The 19,831-nt window shown below is 37.9% G+C and overlaps 1 protein-coding gene across 2 annotated transcripts in view; it reads right to left on the bottom strand.

Annotated features, from left to right (window-relative positions):
* ZBTB10 (zinc finger and BTB domain containing 10) overlaps window positions 1-19,831 on the bottom strand; it is a 40,581-nt gene that overhangs the window by 9,078 nt on the left and 11,672 nt on the right. For both annotated transcript variants that reach the window (XM_024251494.3, XM_009243897.4), the window contains exons 2-3: window positions 16,893-17,781; window positions 3,310-3,408 (exon numbers count right to left, since the gene is read on the bottom strand). In XM_024251494.3, coding sequence (XP_024107262.1) covers window positions 3,310-3,408; window positions 16,893-17,781 — 988 coding nt within the window. The remainder of the gene's footprint in view (window positions 1-3,309; window positions 3,409-16,892; window positions 17,782-19,831) is intronic.

Below are 19,831 nucleotides of genomic sequence, written 5' to 3'. Positions count from 1 at the left end.
AATCATGAGCTCTAGCCCCCTGGACTGTCTTCAGTAGCCACCAAAAACTTGTCTCCCTACTTCCACTGTTGCCTTCCTAGAGTCTGTTCTCAGCAGAGAAATCACAGATTCTTTAAAATGCTACCTTAAGTCAGGTCACCACTCAGCTTACAAGGCTGCAAAGACTACCCACCCTCACAGTAAAAGCTAGAGACTTTCAATATCCTCCAAAGCTTTACCTGGTGGAGCCCTGGCTTCCAACCACCCTTTCCTTTCAGTCACTCTATTCCAACTATACTGACCTCTGTTCTGTTCCTCGTCCATGATAAGCATGCTCCCAATTCAAAGCACTTAAGCTTTCCTCTGCCTAAAACACTCCTTGCCAAGATACAGTTCACTCAAGCAGCAATAATACATTTTCCTCCCATGGACATCACGGTTTTAAAAGTAAAGAATATTTACCCAAATGGACTTCCTAAGAATCACTTCCCATATATGTTCCCAGACATGTTGTCCCTCTTAAAAATTAAGATAACTTAAGATTCCTTTTTGGTGAAAGTCTTAATACCCAACAAAGTAAAAATGTCTCTAAAATATTTTAAAACTGCACATCATTACTATTACTGTAAACTGTGCTGTACTTGGAATACCTTCACCAGTTTTTGATGTAAAGAAAGGCCCCTGAACCCATAGCTACATATAATTCAACTATAATTCATTATAGCTGCACCTGATTACTGTTTGGGAGTAAGTTGTAAGAATCCTAAAGTGAAGCATTTCTGTGTGAGGGATAAAGAACGGGACGGAGGTGGTATAGCCTGTGGAGGTCAACCTACTGTTAGTTTCACATTTCTAAACAAAGTTTGAGCTTCATGATCCATATTTCCTGTCTAAATCAGTACAAAGTCAAACTCCTGTGCCTATCTTACTTGCCTTGGTTTTTCTATTGTCTAGCACATATGTCCTACAATTACTTGTAGAATAAATGTTATCTAGCAAATGCCAATACGTACTTCTGACTTGCTCAAAATACTTGGAAAACTAGTATCAAAAGACACATTAGATGTTCTAATATCTACAATTAAACATTATTCACGACATGTAAGAATAAGGAAATAGGCCAGGCACAGTGGCTCCTGCCTGTCATCCCAGTAATTTGAGAGGCTGTGGGAGGATCGCTTGAGCCCATGAGATTCAGGCCAGCCTGGGTGACAGAGGGAGACCCCATCTCAAAAGAAAAAGGAGACAGAAGAATATCCCTAAAACCATTTGTAAACTGAAAATCCAAGATTCAACATCCATGATAACAAGGAATGAACACTCTATCTGGAATACAAAATGGTAATTCAAATTAAGTAAACCTTGCCCCAAATTTCTTTCATCTCTCCTAATTCTTATAACAGAGAATACTTGTAGGAATTATAAGAGTGGCCTAAATAAAGGTACTGTCATTGTAACTCAATACACTTAAGGATCATTAAGGTCATTACAGATCTCTTCAAAATGGTGCTTACTGATCAATAATATCCTTCTGGGTACATTATTCCACAATAGAAAACTAAGGAAAAAGCAATGTAAATTTTTGACATCAAAATCATCAAGCAAAGGCTGATCTCAGATGCAAAAATACTAATGAATCAAAATGTCCCCTTTAAGAGGAATAACCCTATATCAAAGTTTACAAATTTAAAATCTTACGTATGAATTCAAATACCCCTAATTAAACCCATTCTTGGACTAGATTTCAAAACTGATAAAGCAAGTGCAGTAACATCTTCTTGCGCTGTTAGCAATTTTCTGTACAAGCAAAAAAATCTTTAAAATTCAACATATCTGACGTACAAACTGCTAATTTCAAAACTTGTTTTGTAAATTCTTTTAAACAGTCAGGGGAAACCACCTTAAGGCAGTTTCTTCAGAAATGTGGCTTTATCTTGGTCAGTACATACTGAATTCAGAGCCCATGACTACTCTTTGTAACAAGTACCTCACTGTCTCTGTTCTCACCAACTTTGAAAAGAATTCCAAAGCTAATAAAATTGAAACAATCAATAAACATCCATATCTATCTTCAACAAATACTAGTTTTGTCAAGTTTTTATGTACACACATACATGCTTTCTATGCACTATTTGGAAACATGCATGCTCATAACTTCAAGCCTAAATGCATCTTCTAGAACATGCTCCTAGATAACCACCACATAAGAAATTTAAAATTGACTGAATATCACTTAACACACACTACATATTCTAATTTCCAGCTGGCCCCAAAATGTCCTCTTTAGTCATTTTTTGTTCCCATGATCTCATCAAGATCCATGCTGCACTTTAGTTTACTTCCTTGGTCTCCTTCAATCTAGTGGTTTCCCCACTTGTCTGTCGTAACATTAACATTTTAGAGTTTGGACTACCTGTCGTATACATCGATGTCTGGGTTTTCCTTTGTCATTAGATACAAGCTAAACAGTTTCTCAAGAATACTGCATAGGAAATGTTGTATGCCAGGTGGTACATCAAATCAGCCAGCCCTTAATTTTAGTTTGTGCTCTTATTAATGGCACTAAGTTTAATCACTTAGTTATGACAATCTTTCTCAGATCTCTTCATTGTAAATTTACCTTTTCCCCTTTGCAAGTGGAAATCATCTATGGGAATCCATGGGAATAATCTGAGACCATGTGAATATGATATTCCCCAACAACCTTTCACTCAATCATAGTGGGACAAGCCCATTAACAGTGGCTTAATATCCACTGATGATTTTGAATTATTTCCTGTGGGGGTTGCAAAATAGCTATTTTTCCAATTCTATCATTCTTCTATCAGCTTGGCATTCTTCTGTAAAGAATGACTTTCTTTTACTCTATTTTATTCATAACATACTCATGGATTCTTTGTTTTTATATTCATCAAGCTTCCTCCAATGCACTGCTGATATCACACAGAACTAATCAACATTTTCTATAGCCATTAACTACACCATCATTTTGCATAAAAACTAATTAAAATAAATTCAACCATTATAGTAATTACCATTTCCGTTCCATATCTATATACTAGCAGGAAGCCATAAGGCATATTAACTCAATCACTTTTTATATGTAGGAGTTTTTAAAACTAAACAAATGACTCCCTCAAACATACAAAACCAGAAACATCAATTTGCATTTACCAGTTTTCCAGTCATCATAAACATAGCTACCATAGATTGAAAACTAGTTATATACAATAGAACCTCCTTATGGAAGAGAAATTACAGTAGGCTGCAGGTAAGATGTAACACTTCCCAATCTTAAGTGTACTGTTGCTAAAATCTTACTGTACCTACCAGCATCACCTCCATCTTGACTAGTGCCAGCTTCAGCCAATAAATTTGCATTCACATTCCTATCACCATCTGGCCCCGAGAGTAGAGCACCATCTAAATCTGAAAAGGAAACATAGAAAAATTTATCTACAAACCACACCATAGCCACCACCCAAAACACCACTCTTTCTTGGAACTGTTTCTTAAATAAAAAGTACCATCTGTAAGTAACGAATTATCTACTGTGTTCAATACTACAAGGCTCACAGAAGCCTAAGACATGTACAGTGAGTACGGTATACTGGTTAGGAATGGGCTGTAGAACCAGGGTGAATTAGATGCCACTCCTATTTCTGTTACAGGCTATGTGACCATGTGCCTTAGTTTCTCCCTAATTTACATCCACCTATATCGTAGATGTGATCTAGGAATCTAACTGGATAATATAACAAGCCAAGTGTTACAATTATGGTACTTGACACTCAAACAATACTGCTAGTACTAACTAGTAAGTACTAGATGTATAAAACACTGTTGGTGCATCCATATTGGTTCAGAAGTGGAGAAGACCAATTAAAGCTAGACTGCTTGGCTGGAAGTGGTGGCTCAGGCCTATAATCCCAGCACTTTGGGAAGCTGAGGTGGGCGGATCACTTGAGGCCAGGAGTTTGAGATCAGCCTGGTCAACATGGAAAAACTACACCTCTACAAAAAATACAAAAATCAACCAAGTGTGGTGGCACACACCTGTAGTCCCAGCTACTTGGGAGGCTGAGGTGGGAGGATCCGCCTGAGTCTGGGAGGCAGAGGCTACAGTGAGCTGAAATCACACCACTGCACTCCACCCTGGGGTGACAGAGTGAGACCCCAACTCAAAAAAAAAAACAGTTTTTGTCAGAATACAGAATATAGATGGCAAATAAAACCATGGGAGTGAAACAGATGAGACAGTGAGAAAAGATTAAGTATACTGAAGAATGCTAACATTTAATGAGTTACAAAGAATATATAAAAGACTTTTAAGGGAAAAGTAGTCCACTTTGCCAATGCGCCCTAGAATTCAAGATGAGGGCTAAAAATGGACATCACTTTCATTCAATAAGCACCTAGGATGTCACTGGTAATCTTACTGAGTGATACTGGTGAGTAGGTGGGGCAAGCAGAAAAAATAAAGAGTGGTCTGTGTTCTGAAGAGAAGATGATCAATTAAGAAAAAATACTGACAATCTTTTTGAGAAATTTAGCTATAAAAGGGAAGTGTGAGAAATAGGGTAACGATTGATTTTTTTCTTTTTTAAGAAATTGAAAGTTATTTTTTTTTTGAAGACAGGGTCTCCCTCTGTCACCCAGGCTGGAGTGCAGTGGCTCGATCTCAGCTCACTACAACCTCTGCCAACCAGGTTCAACCGATTCTTCTACTTCAGCCTCTCAAATAGCTGGGACTACAGGTGCACACCACCACACCTGGCTAATTTTTGTAATTTTTTGTATAGACAGGGTCTCACTATGTTGCCCAGGCTGGTCTTGAATGCCTGAGCTCAAGCAATCCTCTTGCCTTGGCCTCCCCAAAGTGCTGGGATTACAGGCATGAACCACAGCACCTGGCCGAAAATTACATATGTAAATACTGACAGGAAGGAGTCACTAAAGGGAGAAGTTAAAGATACTAAAGATATTGCTGCGAAGAGAAGGAATTATCCATTGTGTAAGATTCCTAAGGAGTCTTGCGATACAGGAGCACAGGTCTGGGTACTTGAGACAACAGAGACCAGCAGTGTACATAGAGAGAGTTAAAGCCAGAACTTAAGGATATTCCACCAGGCTGTTGGCTTCTCTTTTCTTTGTAAGGTGAAATTAGTAGAATGTAGCATTATTGCTTAGAGTAAATGGGTTGGAAGTCAGAACAATGAACCAAGTATTTAATGTGGAAAGAACAGTAAATAGATACAGAACTCCTTTGCCCAATCCTTAAGAACGGGGATACTGTTCAGGTATCTAGGATAATAGCTACATAGGATACTATTTAGGTATTTTCCTAGTATTTATCATAACGCATGATAAATAAAAGGCTTTTAAAAATATTGTTTGCCATGCATGGTGAGGCTCAAGCCTGTAATCCCAGCACTTTTGGATATATATGTATTATAGTTAAATGCTGGCTTGAATAGTCTTGCCCTTTGCAACTTGCATCACTAAACAAAGTTTAGTTTTAATTCATGGTATCTGAAGAATAATTTGGTTTTTTGGTCTACAATTAAACTAAAACCTATCATGAACTGAAAATATTTAATTGAAATTTAGTGGTTTTGTTTTCTTAAAGTTAAATGTATTTCAATAATCAAAAAATAAAATTGGCCAGGCATGTACTAGTCCTAGCTACTGAGGAGGCTGAGGCGGGAGGATGGCTTGAGCCCAGGAGTCCAAGGCTGCAGTGAGCTACAATCACACCACTATACTCCAGCGTGGGCAAGAGTGAGACCCTGTCTCAACAAAACTGAAATAAAAATAAGAAATACAATTATTCAATTTCACTAGATTTCTCAATCTTTTTTTAAAAAAGTCATTATTCTGAAATGCAGTCTGTTCAAGGACATTTCTTACAATTCTGCCAAGTGGGTTTCCAAATACAGGTTTCTATTTATGCAAAATTCTATAGTGAATTGTTGAAGGCTTTCCTCAATTCTTAAGAGGCATTTCCTATCTCCTACCCTACCCCTGAAGTATTATATTAGAACTTGTGATTTCTAATTCTACATGGACAACAAGTATAGACCTCCTCGGCCAAAACCTTACGAAATAAATAGCAAGTATATTTGTCTTGTGTCTCTTTTGAAAGGCACCAACTACTTGGTTCTTGATATCAAAAACAAATCTCAAAAACAGGTGAGTTCTTCCAAGTTGACAATCTTTTGACAATAGTGTGCGCTTAACTTTCAGGAAGCAATATATTATGTCACTGCTTACCTTATTCAAAACCAGCCAAACCACCTAGCAACTCATTATTAGAGATGTTGATGTGAATGGAATAGAAGCCAACCAACCAACCATTTACTTGACACGAATGAATTTTGCTTTATTAGGAAGCATGATAGCAACTCTTGGTCATCATCTTTTTCTCTAAAATTACAAGATTACAAAATAAACTCTAATACACCTGCTTTTGTGATATCCAGTATCTTCCTATGGGAATCTTATGCTTCATTTAAAGGTAGCAAAAAAAGGGCTAAGATTTCTTTGCAAACAGCACAAATCCTTTCTGAAGACTGATTCAAACATTAGTTTCCTTTCCTCTCTTCTCACTACTGCACTTTTCTAAAACACACACACACACACACACACACCCCCCCCCCACAATGGTTTCACAAGATGACAGCTATTTTTCTGACTGGTGGCAGGTACATGGGTGGTACATAATATTCAAATGACCAGAGCTAAATGACAAGCCATGTAGGATTTCTTCTATTTTAAAAAATGTCTTTTCTCAGTGAACAGATAATAGCAACCCCTATAACAAAAATGGATTGTATGCATTGTATGCATCCAGCACTAAAATCTTTCAACTTTTTATCAATGAGTAAACTAAGGCTGAGGGAGGTTAAATAACAAGCTAGTGGCAGAGGTCTGCACTATTTAGTAACTGTATTACATTGCTTCCTGACAGTTTATTACAAGCACCAAGCCTCAGGGCCTGGCACATAAGCAGGCAATCAAAAAACTACAATTTGCAATGCTGGGAACATGAGTGCAGAAGTATATTCACACGTACTTTGCTACTGATACTTGATATGCTCTTTTTGTGAAATGAACAAAAATAAACATTAATTCCACTCTGTGTTAAACCAGCATCCACTTTATTACCTTCCCTTTATTTAACAATACATTCTCCAAAACCTTAAGGATACCAAGGTACTAGCTATCATTGCTCTTTACAGTAATACTTTTTGTCTACTTTAAAGCAATCTCCTCCTTAGAATTCACATTTATATACTTCTCTAATTAACCATGTATTGCATTTTAAAAAATATCTTCATGAGAGGTACTATTCATGGAAGGACGGGTACAATGGCTCATGTCTGTAATCCCAGCACTTTGGGAGGAAACCAAGGTAGGAGGATTGCTTGAGCCCATGAGTTCAAGGCTGCAGCGAGCTATGATCACGCCACTGCACTCCCTCCAAGTGCAGTGTCCAAGACCCTGTCTCCTAAAAAAATGAAAATATTACCATAGATTTTTGAAAATCTGGTAACAGTGGAAAAAGAATGAGATGGGATTAAAAGACTGGTCTAAATCTCAGTCTCTACCTCCCAAAAATGTGCCCATGACCAATGATATTAGTAAACGAAAATATTGAGCAAAGTACAAGACAAAACAAGGTATCATTAAAAGACAAGACTAATCTTGGTGCCTTGGTCATGACAGGAATTTTAGATCACAGGGGGCTAGCAACTCTTCCAAATCATGTGCGAAGTGAGTAGTACAGCACCTGCCTGTGAATGCTAAATTAAACAAGACTGAGTTGGAAAGAAGGTTTCCCTGACCATTTGCTTGTGGTTCTCAACATTCCAACTATTAGGCAAGTGCAGACTAATCCAGATTTTCTTAGAACACAAATACTGTTGAAAAAATATGAGACAAGACCCTGGGAAAGAAGTTTTAAGAAACAGCTAAACAAGTTGTATAAAAACTCAGACTCAGATCTACTCAACTTTCATTTTTATACAAATACATATTAGCACAAGTTTCTCTTATGGTGACAGTTTCAGAACTAAAAGTAAATGTGTTCGGTGTTTTCCCCCCATAAACAGGTATAGATTTTTTCTCTTCAGTTTTCTCCTTTCAGTGGAGAGTAAATTCAGTTGCAAATGTATTATATAAACCACCCTTTACAGTTCCTGTAGCGGCCTTTTAAACTCAAAATACCTTCCCTTTCACTCGCAAACTCATTGACAAGTGACTGCCCCATCTTACTTAGACTAGGCTCAACTGTTTCTTCCTTGCATTATTCCAAAGTGCTGTTATTTCTCCCTAACAGGTCCCCCCAGTACATGCCCCACCTCCAATCCATGAAAAATTCTCTTAAACTTTTTAGTCTTATGAACAGATCAAATTTCTAGTTAAAAACCACTCACTACTTCAGAGTCTGTAAAACAAGTCAGAATTTATTACAATACAAAAATAACTAGTTATACCTATAGACAAGATTGTAGGAAATTGGAGATGTCCCCACAACACTACCCCTTTTCTATTCTTTGACCCACTTATTCCAATTGCTTCCCATCTTGCAAGTCAACGAATGCTCTTCTTCCCCTCCTAGCAAACTCCTACATAACAGAAGATTCACTCACACTGCCTTCTCTATGAAGCTTTCCCAACTCTTCTGGGCAGTTAGGACTGTTCCACTGCACCCCGTCATGCATCTTAAATAATCTAATTTTAACATTTATCACATGGCGGCAATGAGTATGTTTCTACCCCACTTACTCTACCCCACAGTCACCCTATTGTGAATGAGTTCCGCGTAACGGACTCCTCAATCTTGACATTATGTGGCCTATTGCTCAGTGTCTTTATATTTTAAATAAAAACGTTTCCAAATTTCCTATTATATGTGGAAAGCTATTTTGGAGTTCCCAGAAAGTTGTAACATTTCTGAAGAGTAAAGCTTTGAATGAAAATTTACACTATCTGGTCACCTTACTATATATTAAGTCTGTATCAGAAACCAAAAATTCAGTTCTATAAAAAACTTTCAGGGACTGACATTTATATGGTTTAGACAACACCTTCAGCAGGAAGAAGTCACAAAAATGCTTTAACTGACCCACATAAGACTTCTTCAGCTCTTCAGCTTTATTCTGACCACTTAAAGAGTTTCTAACTTACAGGTAATAATCAACAGTGCAGCCACTTCTTGGGTCAAGTATGATACAGGGAAGGAAACCAACAGTAAGCAGAGCAAAAGGGGAAACAGTGGCAGACTACTATTTCCACTACCATATGGTTGCCTACTACCATCTTTTAAAATTAAATACTGAAGATTCTTATGCGTTAGTATATTGTATAACTCATTAACTATTATTTATTTTTAAAAATAAGCATCAGGGCTGGGTACGGTGGCTCATGCCTGCAACCCCAGCACTCTGGGAGGCTGAGGCAGGAGGAGAGTTGAGCCCAAGAGCTGGAGACCAGTGTGGGCAACATAATGAGACCCTGTCTCTATTTTAAAAATCTAAAAAAAATTAGCCAACAGTGGTGGCCTATGCCTGTAGGTGTGTCCAGGTACTCAGGAGGCTGAGGCAGGAGGATCACTTGAGTCCAGGGGTTTGAGGCTGCAGTGAACTATGGTCACTGCACTCCAGCCTGGTTGACAGAGGGAGATCTTTTTTTTTTTTTTTTTTTTTTTTTTGAGACGGAGTCTCGCTCTGTCCCCCAGGCTGGAGTGCAGTGGCGCGATCTCGGCTCACTGCAACCTCCGCTCCCGGGTTCAAGCCATTCTCCTGCCTCAGCCTCCCAAGTAGCTGGGACTTCAGGTGCCCGCCACTGTGCCTGGCTGATTTTTTTTTGTATTTTTAGTAGAGACGGGGTTTCACTGTGTTAGCCAGGATAGTCTCGATCTCCTGACCTTGTGATCCACCCGCCTCGGCCTCCCAAAGTGCTGGGATTACAGGCGTGAGCCACCGTGCCCAGTTTTTTTTTTTTTTTGAGACTGAGTCTCACTCTGTCACCCAGCTGGAGTGCAGTGGCTCGGTCTCGGCTCACTGCAACCTCTGCCTCCTGAGGTTAAAGTGATTCTCCTGCCTCAGCCTCCTGAGTAGCTGGGATTACAGGCGCGCGCCACCACACCCAGCTAATTTTTGTATTTGTAGTAGAGACGGGGTTTCTCCATGTTGGCCAGGATGGTCCCGATCTCTTGCCCTCGTGATCCGCCTGCCTCGGCCTCCCAAAGTGCTGGGATTACAGGCGTGAGCCACCGCACCCGGCCTCAGAGGGAGATCTTGTCTCTTAATAAAATAAAATAAATAAATACATAAGCATCTGGCCTTCAGCACCCTCCCCCTAATTATTAGAACCCCCCCCAAGTTACTAATGAAAAATGAAATTAAATTCTGACTTGTAGCTCATCCTTCATAGCATACTCCACAGGATGCCTAAGAGGTTTAGCAAAACACTCGGAATCTCCTAAGAGAATAAAAACTAATCCAGGTCCATAAATCTGTTACATGAGACCCTTGGGGTAAGATTTAGAATGCAGAATTTTTCAGATTTTACAGCTATGACTATAACACCCCATGTGGGGTCTGGAGTAGCACCCTATAATCAAAACATTAATATTTATACAAAACACTAATACTTATACAATAAAACATGAATATTTGCACGGCGTGCTGGCTCACGCCTGCAATCCCAGCACTTTGGGAGGCCGGGGGCGGGGGAGGGGGATCACCTGACGTCAGGAGTTCAAGACCAGCCTCACCAACATGAAAAAACCCCCTCGTCTCTACTAAAAATACAAAATTAGCCAGGCATGGTGGCACATGCCTGTAATCCCAGCTACTCAGGAGGGTGAGGCAGCAGAATTGCTTGAACCCAGGAGGTGGAGGTTGCAGTGAGCCGAGATCACACCATTGCACTCCAGCCTGGGCAACAAGAGTGAAACTCCATCTCAAAAAAAGAAAAAAGAAAAAAAGAAAAAAACCCCATGAATATTCACATTTAAGGAAGTAAAAAAAATATAAATAGCTGATTTGTTGCCAAAATGATTAAGAAAAAGCTTTGGGTCCTCAGAGCTATTAAGATTTCAGAATTTTAAGGTAGAAATTTTACTTCTTTCCCATTAGGGAGGCTGCCTGGGATACACTCAAAGCTAGTATTGTGGCAAAACTGAATCTAAAGCCCAAGTCTCCTTCACCAAAGCCATGTCCCATGGTTTTGAAACATATTTTAGACTGGACACAGTGGCTCAAGCCTGTAATCCCAGCACTTTGGAAGGTGAGGCTGGAGGATCCCTTGAGCCTGAGACCAGCCTCCTTGGCAACAAAGCGAGACTTCATCTTTACTAAAAGAAAAAAAAAAAAAATTAGCCAGGCATAGTGGTGCATGCCCACCTGTAGTCCCAAGTACTGTGTGTGGCTGATTGCGGGAGAGTGAGGCGGGAGAATCACTTGAGCCCAGGAGGTTGAGATTTCTGTAAGCCACGATCATGACATTGCACTCCAGCCTGGATGACAGAGCAAGACTCTGCCTCAAATATATGCCTTATTATGATTTCTTAAATCTATCTAGTTTGGATATTCTTTTCTCAAAATAGTTTTCAAAGTACCAAGTTGCATGCTTTTTTACCAAAAAAGCAATTACACAAATAAATGCAAAGCTTAAACCTGGTTTCAACTCTACTTGTAAGGATTAACACAAACCTAAAAATGCTGCAAAACTATTTTTCCATCAGAAGTCTAGGTGAAAGAAACTTTCAGGTTATTTAAAAGAATTCTGAATTTTATCTTTTAATCAACTAAAATTACCTTACATTTGAGTACTCGTATGGCATAAGGAAAAAAACATCATTTACATAGAACTACATCAGCTTGTGGCAAAGATTAAAAAATATAATAATCGACTGCTGCATTTACTAGAAAATATCTGAGGAAACTGTTCATTATATTACTTGGTGTCAACTACATAAAAAATCCCACTGGAGAAATTCCTTTCAGAAGTCAGTACCAGGAAGTTTGTCATCTTGGTAGAACTGGTATGTTTTTCTCTTTTGAGTAAGGCTGTTTTGTATCTTAGAGCCAATTAAAAGCTTAATTAGGGCAACCACATTTATATCCGTGATGAGCACTCTTAACTTCTTTGCCAATTTTACTTTATTTTGCAAATTTGTTTCTTTTGTCATTTCAAAATAAGGTATGTATGCATGCAACGTACATACAGAGTAAAATTATTTACAATAGGTAGAAGTTGCTAGTATGACAGGTATAAATTTAAAAATCTAGGCTCAGAAAACCATGTTCCACGAGCCCACAGAATAAAGTGATTTTTAAAAATAAGATTAACACCTGACTTGTTCTAGTTAAATGGGACACAACATGTGTGAATACACGTTGTAAAACAAATTAAGGCACTAGTTATCTGTACTTCTGTAATTCAATTTCTAATCTTAGGTTATCTACTTTATTTGGCTAAAATTTAATGTTTTCTGGTTGCAAATCAGCAAGACAAGGATTTTGAAATTTTTATATTATCAGAGCAATTCACTCATGACATTTTTACCCTTATTTGATTACCCAGATTTTAGTTTTTGCTGACAGTTTTAATTATTCCATAATCCCAGTATGCGCATATTCTCTTAGGACAGAAATTTCTAACTTTTCTGAGTTCTACCTTCAAAGTATTCTTGTGTAAAAGAAACGATCTGAAGTGAAGTCAAACAACAAATATGACTCTGTAGTAAGTCAAACAACAAATATGTTAATTTCAAGATAAAAAAATACCATCTGAATAAAAACCCTGCAGCTATGGGTACACCTTCTTATCTCCATCTTTAAAAGGCACCCAAACAAAAGCTTCAACATTATACAAGACAGCGTTATTCGAGCTGTATCTTACAAACTCTGTGCTGAAGACCTGGGGGAAGACACAGTAACTAGAAGAGACTCCTGCCAAATCCAAACATGCCAAGCACTGTTTGCAGATTGAACAATTCACTAAGACTTTTCAGATGTTTGCTATAGAACTTTAAATTCATTTAAAAGCATTTATTTCATGGAAAACTGTTTTCTCAATAAATGGAAATTAAAGCATAACTAATGATGAAGGGGATCATAAAAATATTTTAAAGTTAAAAGGAACTGATTTTTTTAAAAAGATAGGAATCTACTACTTTAGTAGTTAATTTTAAGGTTTTCATGCAGGATAGTCCTAAATATGAAACCTGCCTCTTTCTACTCTTCCTAGCTGAATGACCTTGGGAAGGCCTTAATGTTGGTAAACACAGGCTGTGTTCTATATCGGTCAGAACTTGCCTGGAAAGTTAGAGTAAATTTTGTGTATTCATCACAAGGTGGGCAGAAGAGCACACAGCCTACAAAAACAGGACTTTTTAAATGTCTAACATTTGAAGGGTTATCAGGTAGATTAGAGGAATTAGGTTAGGTTTAAATTATACTATTCCAGGCAGGTCGCAGTGGCTCACGCCTGTATTCCCAGCACTTTGGGAGGCCAAAGTGGGCAGATCACTTGTGGTCAGGAGTTTTTGAGACCAGCCTGGCCAACATATAGTGAAACCCTCTGCTAACAATACAAAATACAAAAATTAGCTGGGTGCAGTGGTGCACGCCAGTAGTCCCAGCTACCTGGGAAGCTGAGGCAGGAAAACGCTTGAATCTGGGAGGCGGAGGTTTCAGTGAGCCAAAATTATGCAACTGCACTCCAGTCTTGGTGACACAGGGAGACTCTGTCTCTCAAAAAACATAAATAAATAAATTATAAATTATACTATTCCCAACGACAGAATTAGTAAGTTATAGAGAAACAAATTTTGGCTACATTTAAAATGACTACCTAATAATCAGTCATCCTACACTGGAAGCTGCTTAGGGAAGTCTTTACAAGCAGTCAAAAAATCAAGCTGAGGCTAAGACCATCTATCTGGCATTTGGTAGAAAGTACACAGCACCAGAAAACTGATATGAATAACCTGAACAGTCTTTTCCAAGTTTAAGGTGGATTGCCATGACCAAGAAAGTTATTTCATATTTGTCACTTCATTTTCATAATAATTCTATAAAATCAACACAATATTTTAATGAGGAAACTGAGGACAAGAGCTTAATTTGATCATGGACTACAGGCGGTAGGTAGCATACCTTATTTTTAAATTTTAAATTCATTATGTTTGACTCAATTTAGGCTCTTTCCAATATAGTAATATTTGCTGATCTCAGCTTTAACTCATAAAATTACCTGTAGAACTTTAAAAAAAATTCCACATCCAAACCACATTCCATACCAATTAAATTGGAATCCACAGAAGAGAGACCCTTTACGGTATGTAATGCTCCCAAGTGATCCCAACGTGCATACCCATGATTAAGAACCACTACTATATATACGAAGGGTTGGCAAGTTTTACTGGAACACACCTACCTTCATTTGTTTACATATTACAAATGACTGCTTTCATGTCACAAGTGGCAGAGTTGATGAGCTGATTTTTATGACCAACAAAGGTGGAAGTCTTTTTTTTTTTTTTTTTTTTTTTTTTACTGTTTTAGCCCTTTACAGTAAAAATTTGCCAGTCCTTGGCTCTATATCATATTATACCCTAACCATAATGCTCTTCTGAGACCCATTTATTTTTTCCACCAAATAACATTGGCGGCACGGATAGAACCAAATTTGTGAGTTAAGCAAGGTTCGGATACCAAACTGGTATCAATGAAATGAAAATAATCCTTTTTAAGAGATGGCTGGGCACGGTGGCTCATGCATGTAATCCCAACATGTTGGGAGGCCAAGGTGGGTGGATTTGAGGTCAGGAGTTCGAGACCAGCCTGGCCAACATGGTGAGACCCCCGTCTCTAGTAATAATTAAAAAATTAGCCAGGTGTGGTGGCATGCGCCTGTAATCCCAGCTACTTGGGAGGCTGAGGTAGGAGAATCGCTTGAACCCGGGAGGCAGTGGTTGCAGTGAACCAAGATTGTGCCACTGCACTCCAGCCCGGGCAACAGAGTGAGACTCCGTTTAAAAACAAACAAAAAAACCCCAAAAAAAACAGATGTAAGAGATGAAACATATTAGACCACCAATTAATTTATGATAGAACTAGTCCATTGTTATAACCATGGCTAGGAGATACTTGATAAAAATTGCTAGTAATGTTATCTTTGAAAGTATGCGTTGTGGTTCATTATTAATGCTTTTCTTTAAATCACTCCAATTATATGTGGCATTAATTTTTTAAATGGGGTTACTGCTGATTAGTTACCATCAAACAACCGCTACACCCAAAAGATCTTATTTATTCCTTTAAGTGTGTGTATTTAAAAACACTACAGCGTTCCCACCATACTGTTAAATAGAAATAATCCATACAGCACAAAGACAACGTAGCTCTAATGAGAAATTTGTAGAGGTCTTCTATATTAAGACAAAACAAAGTGCTAGCTAAGGAGTCTATCTACCCTTAATACTTCATTTAACTAAATTGTCTCAGGGATTTTATTGTTAAAACTTGATATAAAGTACAAGGAAAAAGATATATAGTATTCATTATATATACACACTTGCTGATTTTCACACAGTAAAAATTTCACACACACACACACACACAAATTCCTACCACTGAAAGCTAACCCAAATCTAAAAAGCCAGAGGAACATTTCACAGGATTACTATGGCATTTTGCCCTCTGGCAACTAAAAACAGTGATTCCTTTAATAGAAAATACTCCATCCTCAGATGACCACCATCGTATAAATCAGACACTGAACAGTTACGGTGCTTTGAAGTGAAAAAAACCAGCATTAAATATGTATGACAGTGGTGGACAAGCCTCAGGCATGCATAGGAAACCTCAAACCCACTGAGCTTCTTCAAATAAAGATATGCACAGCCAGATTAAAGACTTAACAATGGTCTTCTCCTTTTAAAAAAAATCCCACCGTAAATGTGATTCTCTAAGATTCCTATAGAACTTTTGGAGAGAAATATATTGAAGAGAAAGGCCTCAGGGCTTTGCAACGAATGCAAAGGTGAATGAAAATCAGGTGACAGTGGACAAACAAAATAGCTTCTATGGTGAGAACAGAACAGTAGCTGCTCTAGGACAGGTGTGGTGGCTCATGTCTGTAATCCCAGCACTTTGGGAGGCCAAGGCAAGCAGATCACCTGAGGTCAGGGGTTCCACACCAGCCTGGACAACATGGTGAAACCCCATCTCTACTAAAAATACAAAATTAGCTGGGTGTGGTGGCATGCACCTGCAGTCCCAGCTACTCAGGAGGCTGAGGCAGGAGAATCGCTTGAACCTGGGAGGCGGAGTTGGCAGTGAGACTCCAGCCTGGGCTATAGAGCAAGCCTCCGACTCAAAAAAATAAATAAATAAAAAAATAACAGAAGAACAGTAGCCCTAAGCAAACTAGAATACCATAATCTCATAATTGGCAAAATTCTTTGAAACACTTAAATGTTTTAACAGCCAAAAATAAAATAAAAAAGGTTAAGAGGGTCTCTGAAATGACAAAGTGATTATATATTACAACTAAAGATTCTATCTTTCCCAGCACTGGGTATAAAATAGTGAGCACAGAGGCTAAAAATGAGGAAAGTCAAAGACCCGTACATGCAGCAGAGTCCACGTTCCTTAAAAATATATGCAATACCTGGCTATTAATACACCTTTTGATAAACCCACATGTATGTGTTGAAAAAAGACAAAGAAAATATACCAAATACGTTATGCATTTGAATGACGTCCCCCCTTCTTTTGTAAACAACTTTAGTATTACTTTATAATTAAAATAATCCAATTAAAAATATACTTCAAGATTATATCCAACTAGAATTAGGATGAACAAGGAAGTATCCTTGTATATATATTTACCTGGTTCTTCCTTGATGAGTAGTGTATTTTCTTCTGGATAGGCAACAGGTGGCTGCATTACTGAGCAATCTTCTAAATTCGTTTCATTATTAGGTGGAATATTATAAATAAATCTTTTTGTAGTTTGGTTTTTCCTCCTTGTTTTGCCAGTCTCTTGAATTCCCTGGGAGCCCATATTATTCCAAATAAACACTTTTGTTTGACCTTCAGATTCATTTTCAGCCATTTCAGGAGATCCGTCCTGGACCCAACTACTGTCATTCATTTGGTAGTTTTCTATTTGGCCCTCGTCGACATTACAACCATCATTTTCAATCTTTACATTACTTGCCAAATTGGTAAGATTCCGTGTTGCCCAAAAACTGGCAATTTTTTGATCCCGTGATGAAGACAGACCATCTCTATTAACTGGTTTTCTATTATTATAGTCCACAACTACAGACTCTGGAGCTTCTGATTTAATGCTTATATTTAAGGCATCTTTAATGAAATTTCGGCAAGTTTGAACAACTTCACTCATTTGAAGATAGCTGGCCACTGTCATAACTTCAATGGCATTTTGGCTTGTGAGCACCAGGTTACCAGAATACAAGAAGTCCAAGATGACTGAAAAACCTTGAACTGCAGCAATATCTAAGTGGGTAGTATTGTTTTGGTTAGGGCTTTCTTTGTTTGAAAAGCAATATAAAGTCTTAAAGAAACGGCTGCCTGCAACCAGGATGTTCTTATGAGCTTTGAAGATTTTTCCGCTTACCACAATGCTGACATCACAAAGAATACCTTTCTTTCTCTGTTCATTTAGTTGTCGCAGAAGTTGATAGCAATAAGAGTTCTCATTTGGCCTACTATTAAAGTCACAGTACCCCTCCTCTGATGGTATTTCTGATTCCTGTAATTGGATAAAAAACATTAATATTAAACTTTATTGACTTTTTAAAAAACTCCCAAACCAAGGAAAACAATTATCAAGTTTTTAAAAAGCAATAATCAAATATATTAATTTGTGAGTAATCAAGAAATGGAGTGAACAGTGGTGGTGCAACCCACTGCTATTATTAAAAAAAAAAAAAAAATCAAACACATCTGACTGAAGATCAGCAGGATTTCATTTTAAAAATAACATTCATCATGTTATATGTTTCAAATATAAGCTAAGAACATGAATTGAGAATTTCTTAAAATTAAAATTAAAAAGAGCAATTATTTTCTTAAGGAAAGAAACTTTCTCTTACAGGAATTAAATGTTTGCTTTATCTCTATAGAAAAGCAACAGTCTCCCCTGATTGAACTTAAACTATCCAAGTTATATTTTATGCTAGGCATATCACCCTATCTACTATTAATAAAAAGGTAAATTTTAAGTCTTGGCAAACATTAAAATCAAACAGTTTAGGTCAATGAAGTTAATTAAATCTAACTAGAGATAAAGGTAAGACCCTAAGGGGAAAATCTGCTTCAACTATAGGAATATCTAGTTATATAATTTCCTATCAACTTTCAAAACGCTTTCTCTCTTTAGGGTCATAAATACTATAAACTGTAAGGTAAATTAAAATTCCTGAATTCAAAATTCTAAATGTTTATAAATTTTGCTTCTTATCATACAGGTATTCATTATAGTTCTACTTGGCATCACAATTAAAATTGTGTGATATAATTGTAAGAATAAGAGTATGATCTAGAATTCAGAATGCTGTCTGTATCAGCCATTAACTGCGTGTCCTTGGAAAGTCACTATCCCTGAGCCTTTTCCTTAAACTGTAAGTCAGTATTACAAATGTTAGTTAAAACTTTATGACTTTCCTCATACAGTGACTAGGTGGGTAAGCTCCCTCAAGGCAGAGCGGAATATCCCTCCAGCACTTTGATTAGTGCCTGGCACACTTTGCTAAACAAATGAAGTAATCATTTCTTTCCCAAGAGAAAAACTGCTTAGACCATTTCTAGTAGAAAATATAACTGAAAATACTGACCTTATTCAAGTGTCAATTCTTTGGCACAAAATACTAAGTTAAACATAGACCACTTCCATAAAATAATAAAATATATACACATATATATGGATCTATGATTTTACGAGCATGGAGAAAAACATGGAGAAATAAATACTACAGTGTAAACAGGCTCAAAGGACTGACATGCTGAGAAGAGAGGAAGTGGTGTAGAGATGACGAGACTGCAAAAGTAGTCTCACAAACAATATCCTAAATGGTGGATCCCTAAACAATCACGAAACATGACTTAATGCAATCACGTGCATGGCTAAATCATAAAAATTTTAGCTTTACTTGGGTCCATGTCACAGGAGGCCACACACACTGTCATCTCAATTCTCTGAAACTAACCCAGTCCATCTAAAAATTATAGTGCTGCTCCCAGGTATGAGAAGTCAACTGAAAGAACCAAAATATTAATATTCCAGTACATGGCCAGGCATGGTGGCTCATGCCTGTATTCCCAGCACTTTGAGAGGCTGAGGTGGGTAGATCATTTAAGCTCAGGAGTTCAAGACCAGCCTGGCCAACATGGTGAAACCCCGTCTCTACTAAAAATACAAACATTAGCTGGACAGTAGTGGGGAGCGCCTGTAATCCCAGCTACTTGGGAGGCTGAGGCAGAGGTTGTGGTGAGCCAAGATCATGCCACTGCACTCCAGTCTGGGCAACAGACTGAGACCCTGTCTCAAAAAAAAAAAAAAAAAAAAAAAAAGATTCCAGGACATACTTCAACTGTTTCACCGTGAAAATGGAACAGTATGAAAAACTGCGAATCTGGAGTATATGATCACTACAGAATGAAGCACACAAAGTAGAGAAATTTCCTCATTTTCAACTGATCCTTGGCAACCCTCCCGTACCCTTCTTGTGCCAAGTGTGTAAAGCCCTTATACCAAAAAACTCCCACCCATGCCCCCCCCACCATATAATAATGTTCCATGC

This window comes from Pongo abelii, chromosome 7 (genome assembly GCF_028885655.2).
Source record: "Pongo abelii isolate AG06213 chromosome 7, NHGRI_mPonAbe1-v2.0_pri, whole genome shotgun sequence".
NCBI lineage: Eukaryota > Metazoa > Chordata > Mammalia > Primates > Hominidae > Pongo > Pongo abelii.
This window is presented reverse-complemented; position numbering and strand designations above follow the sequence as displayed.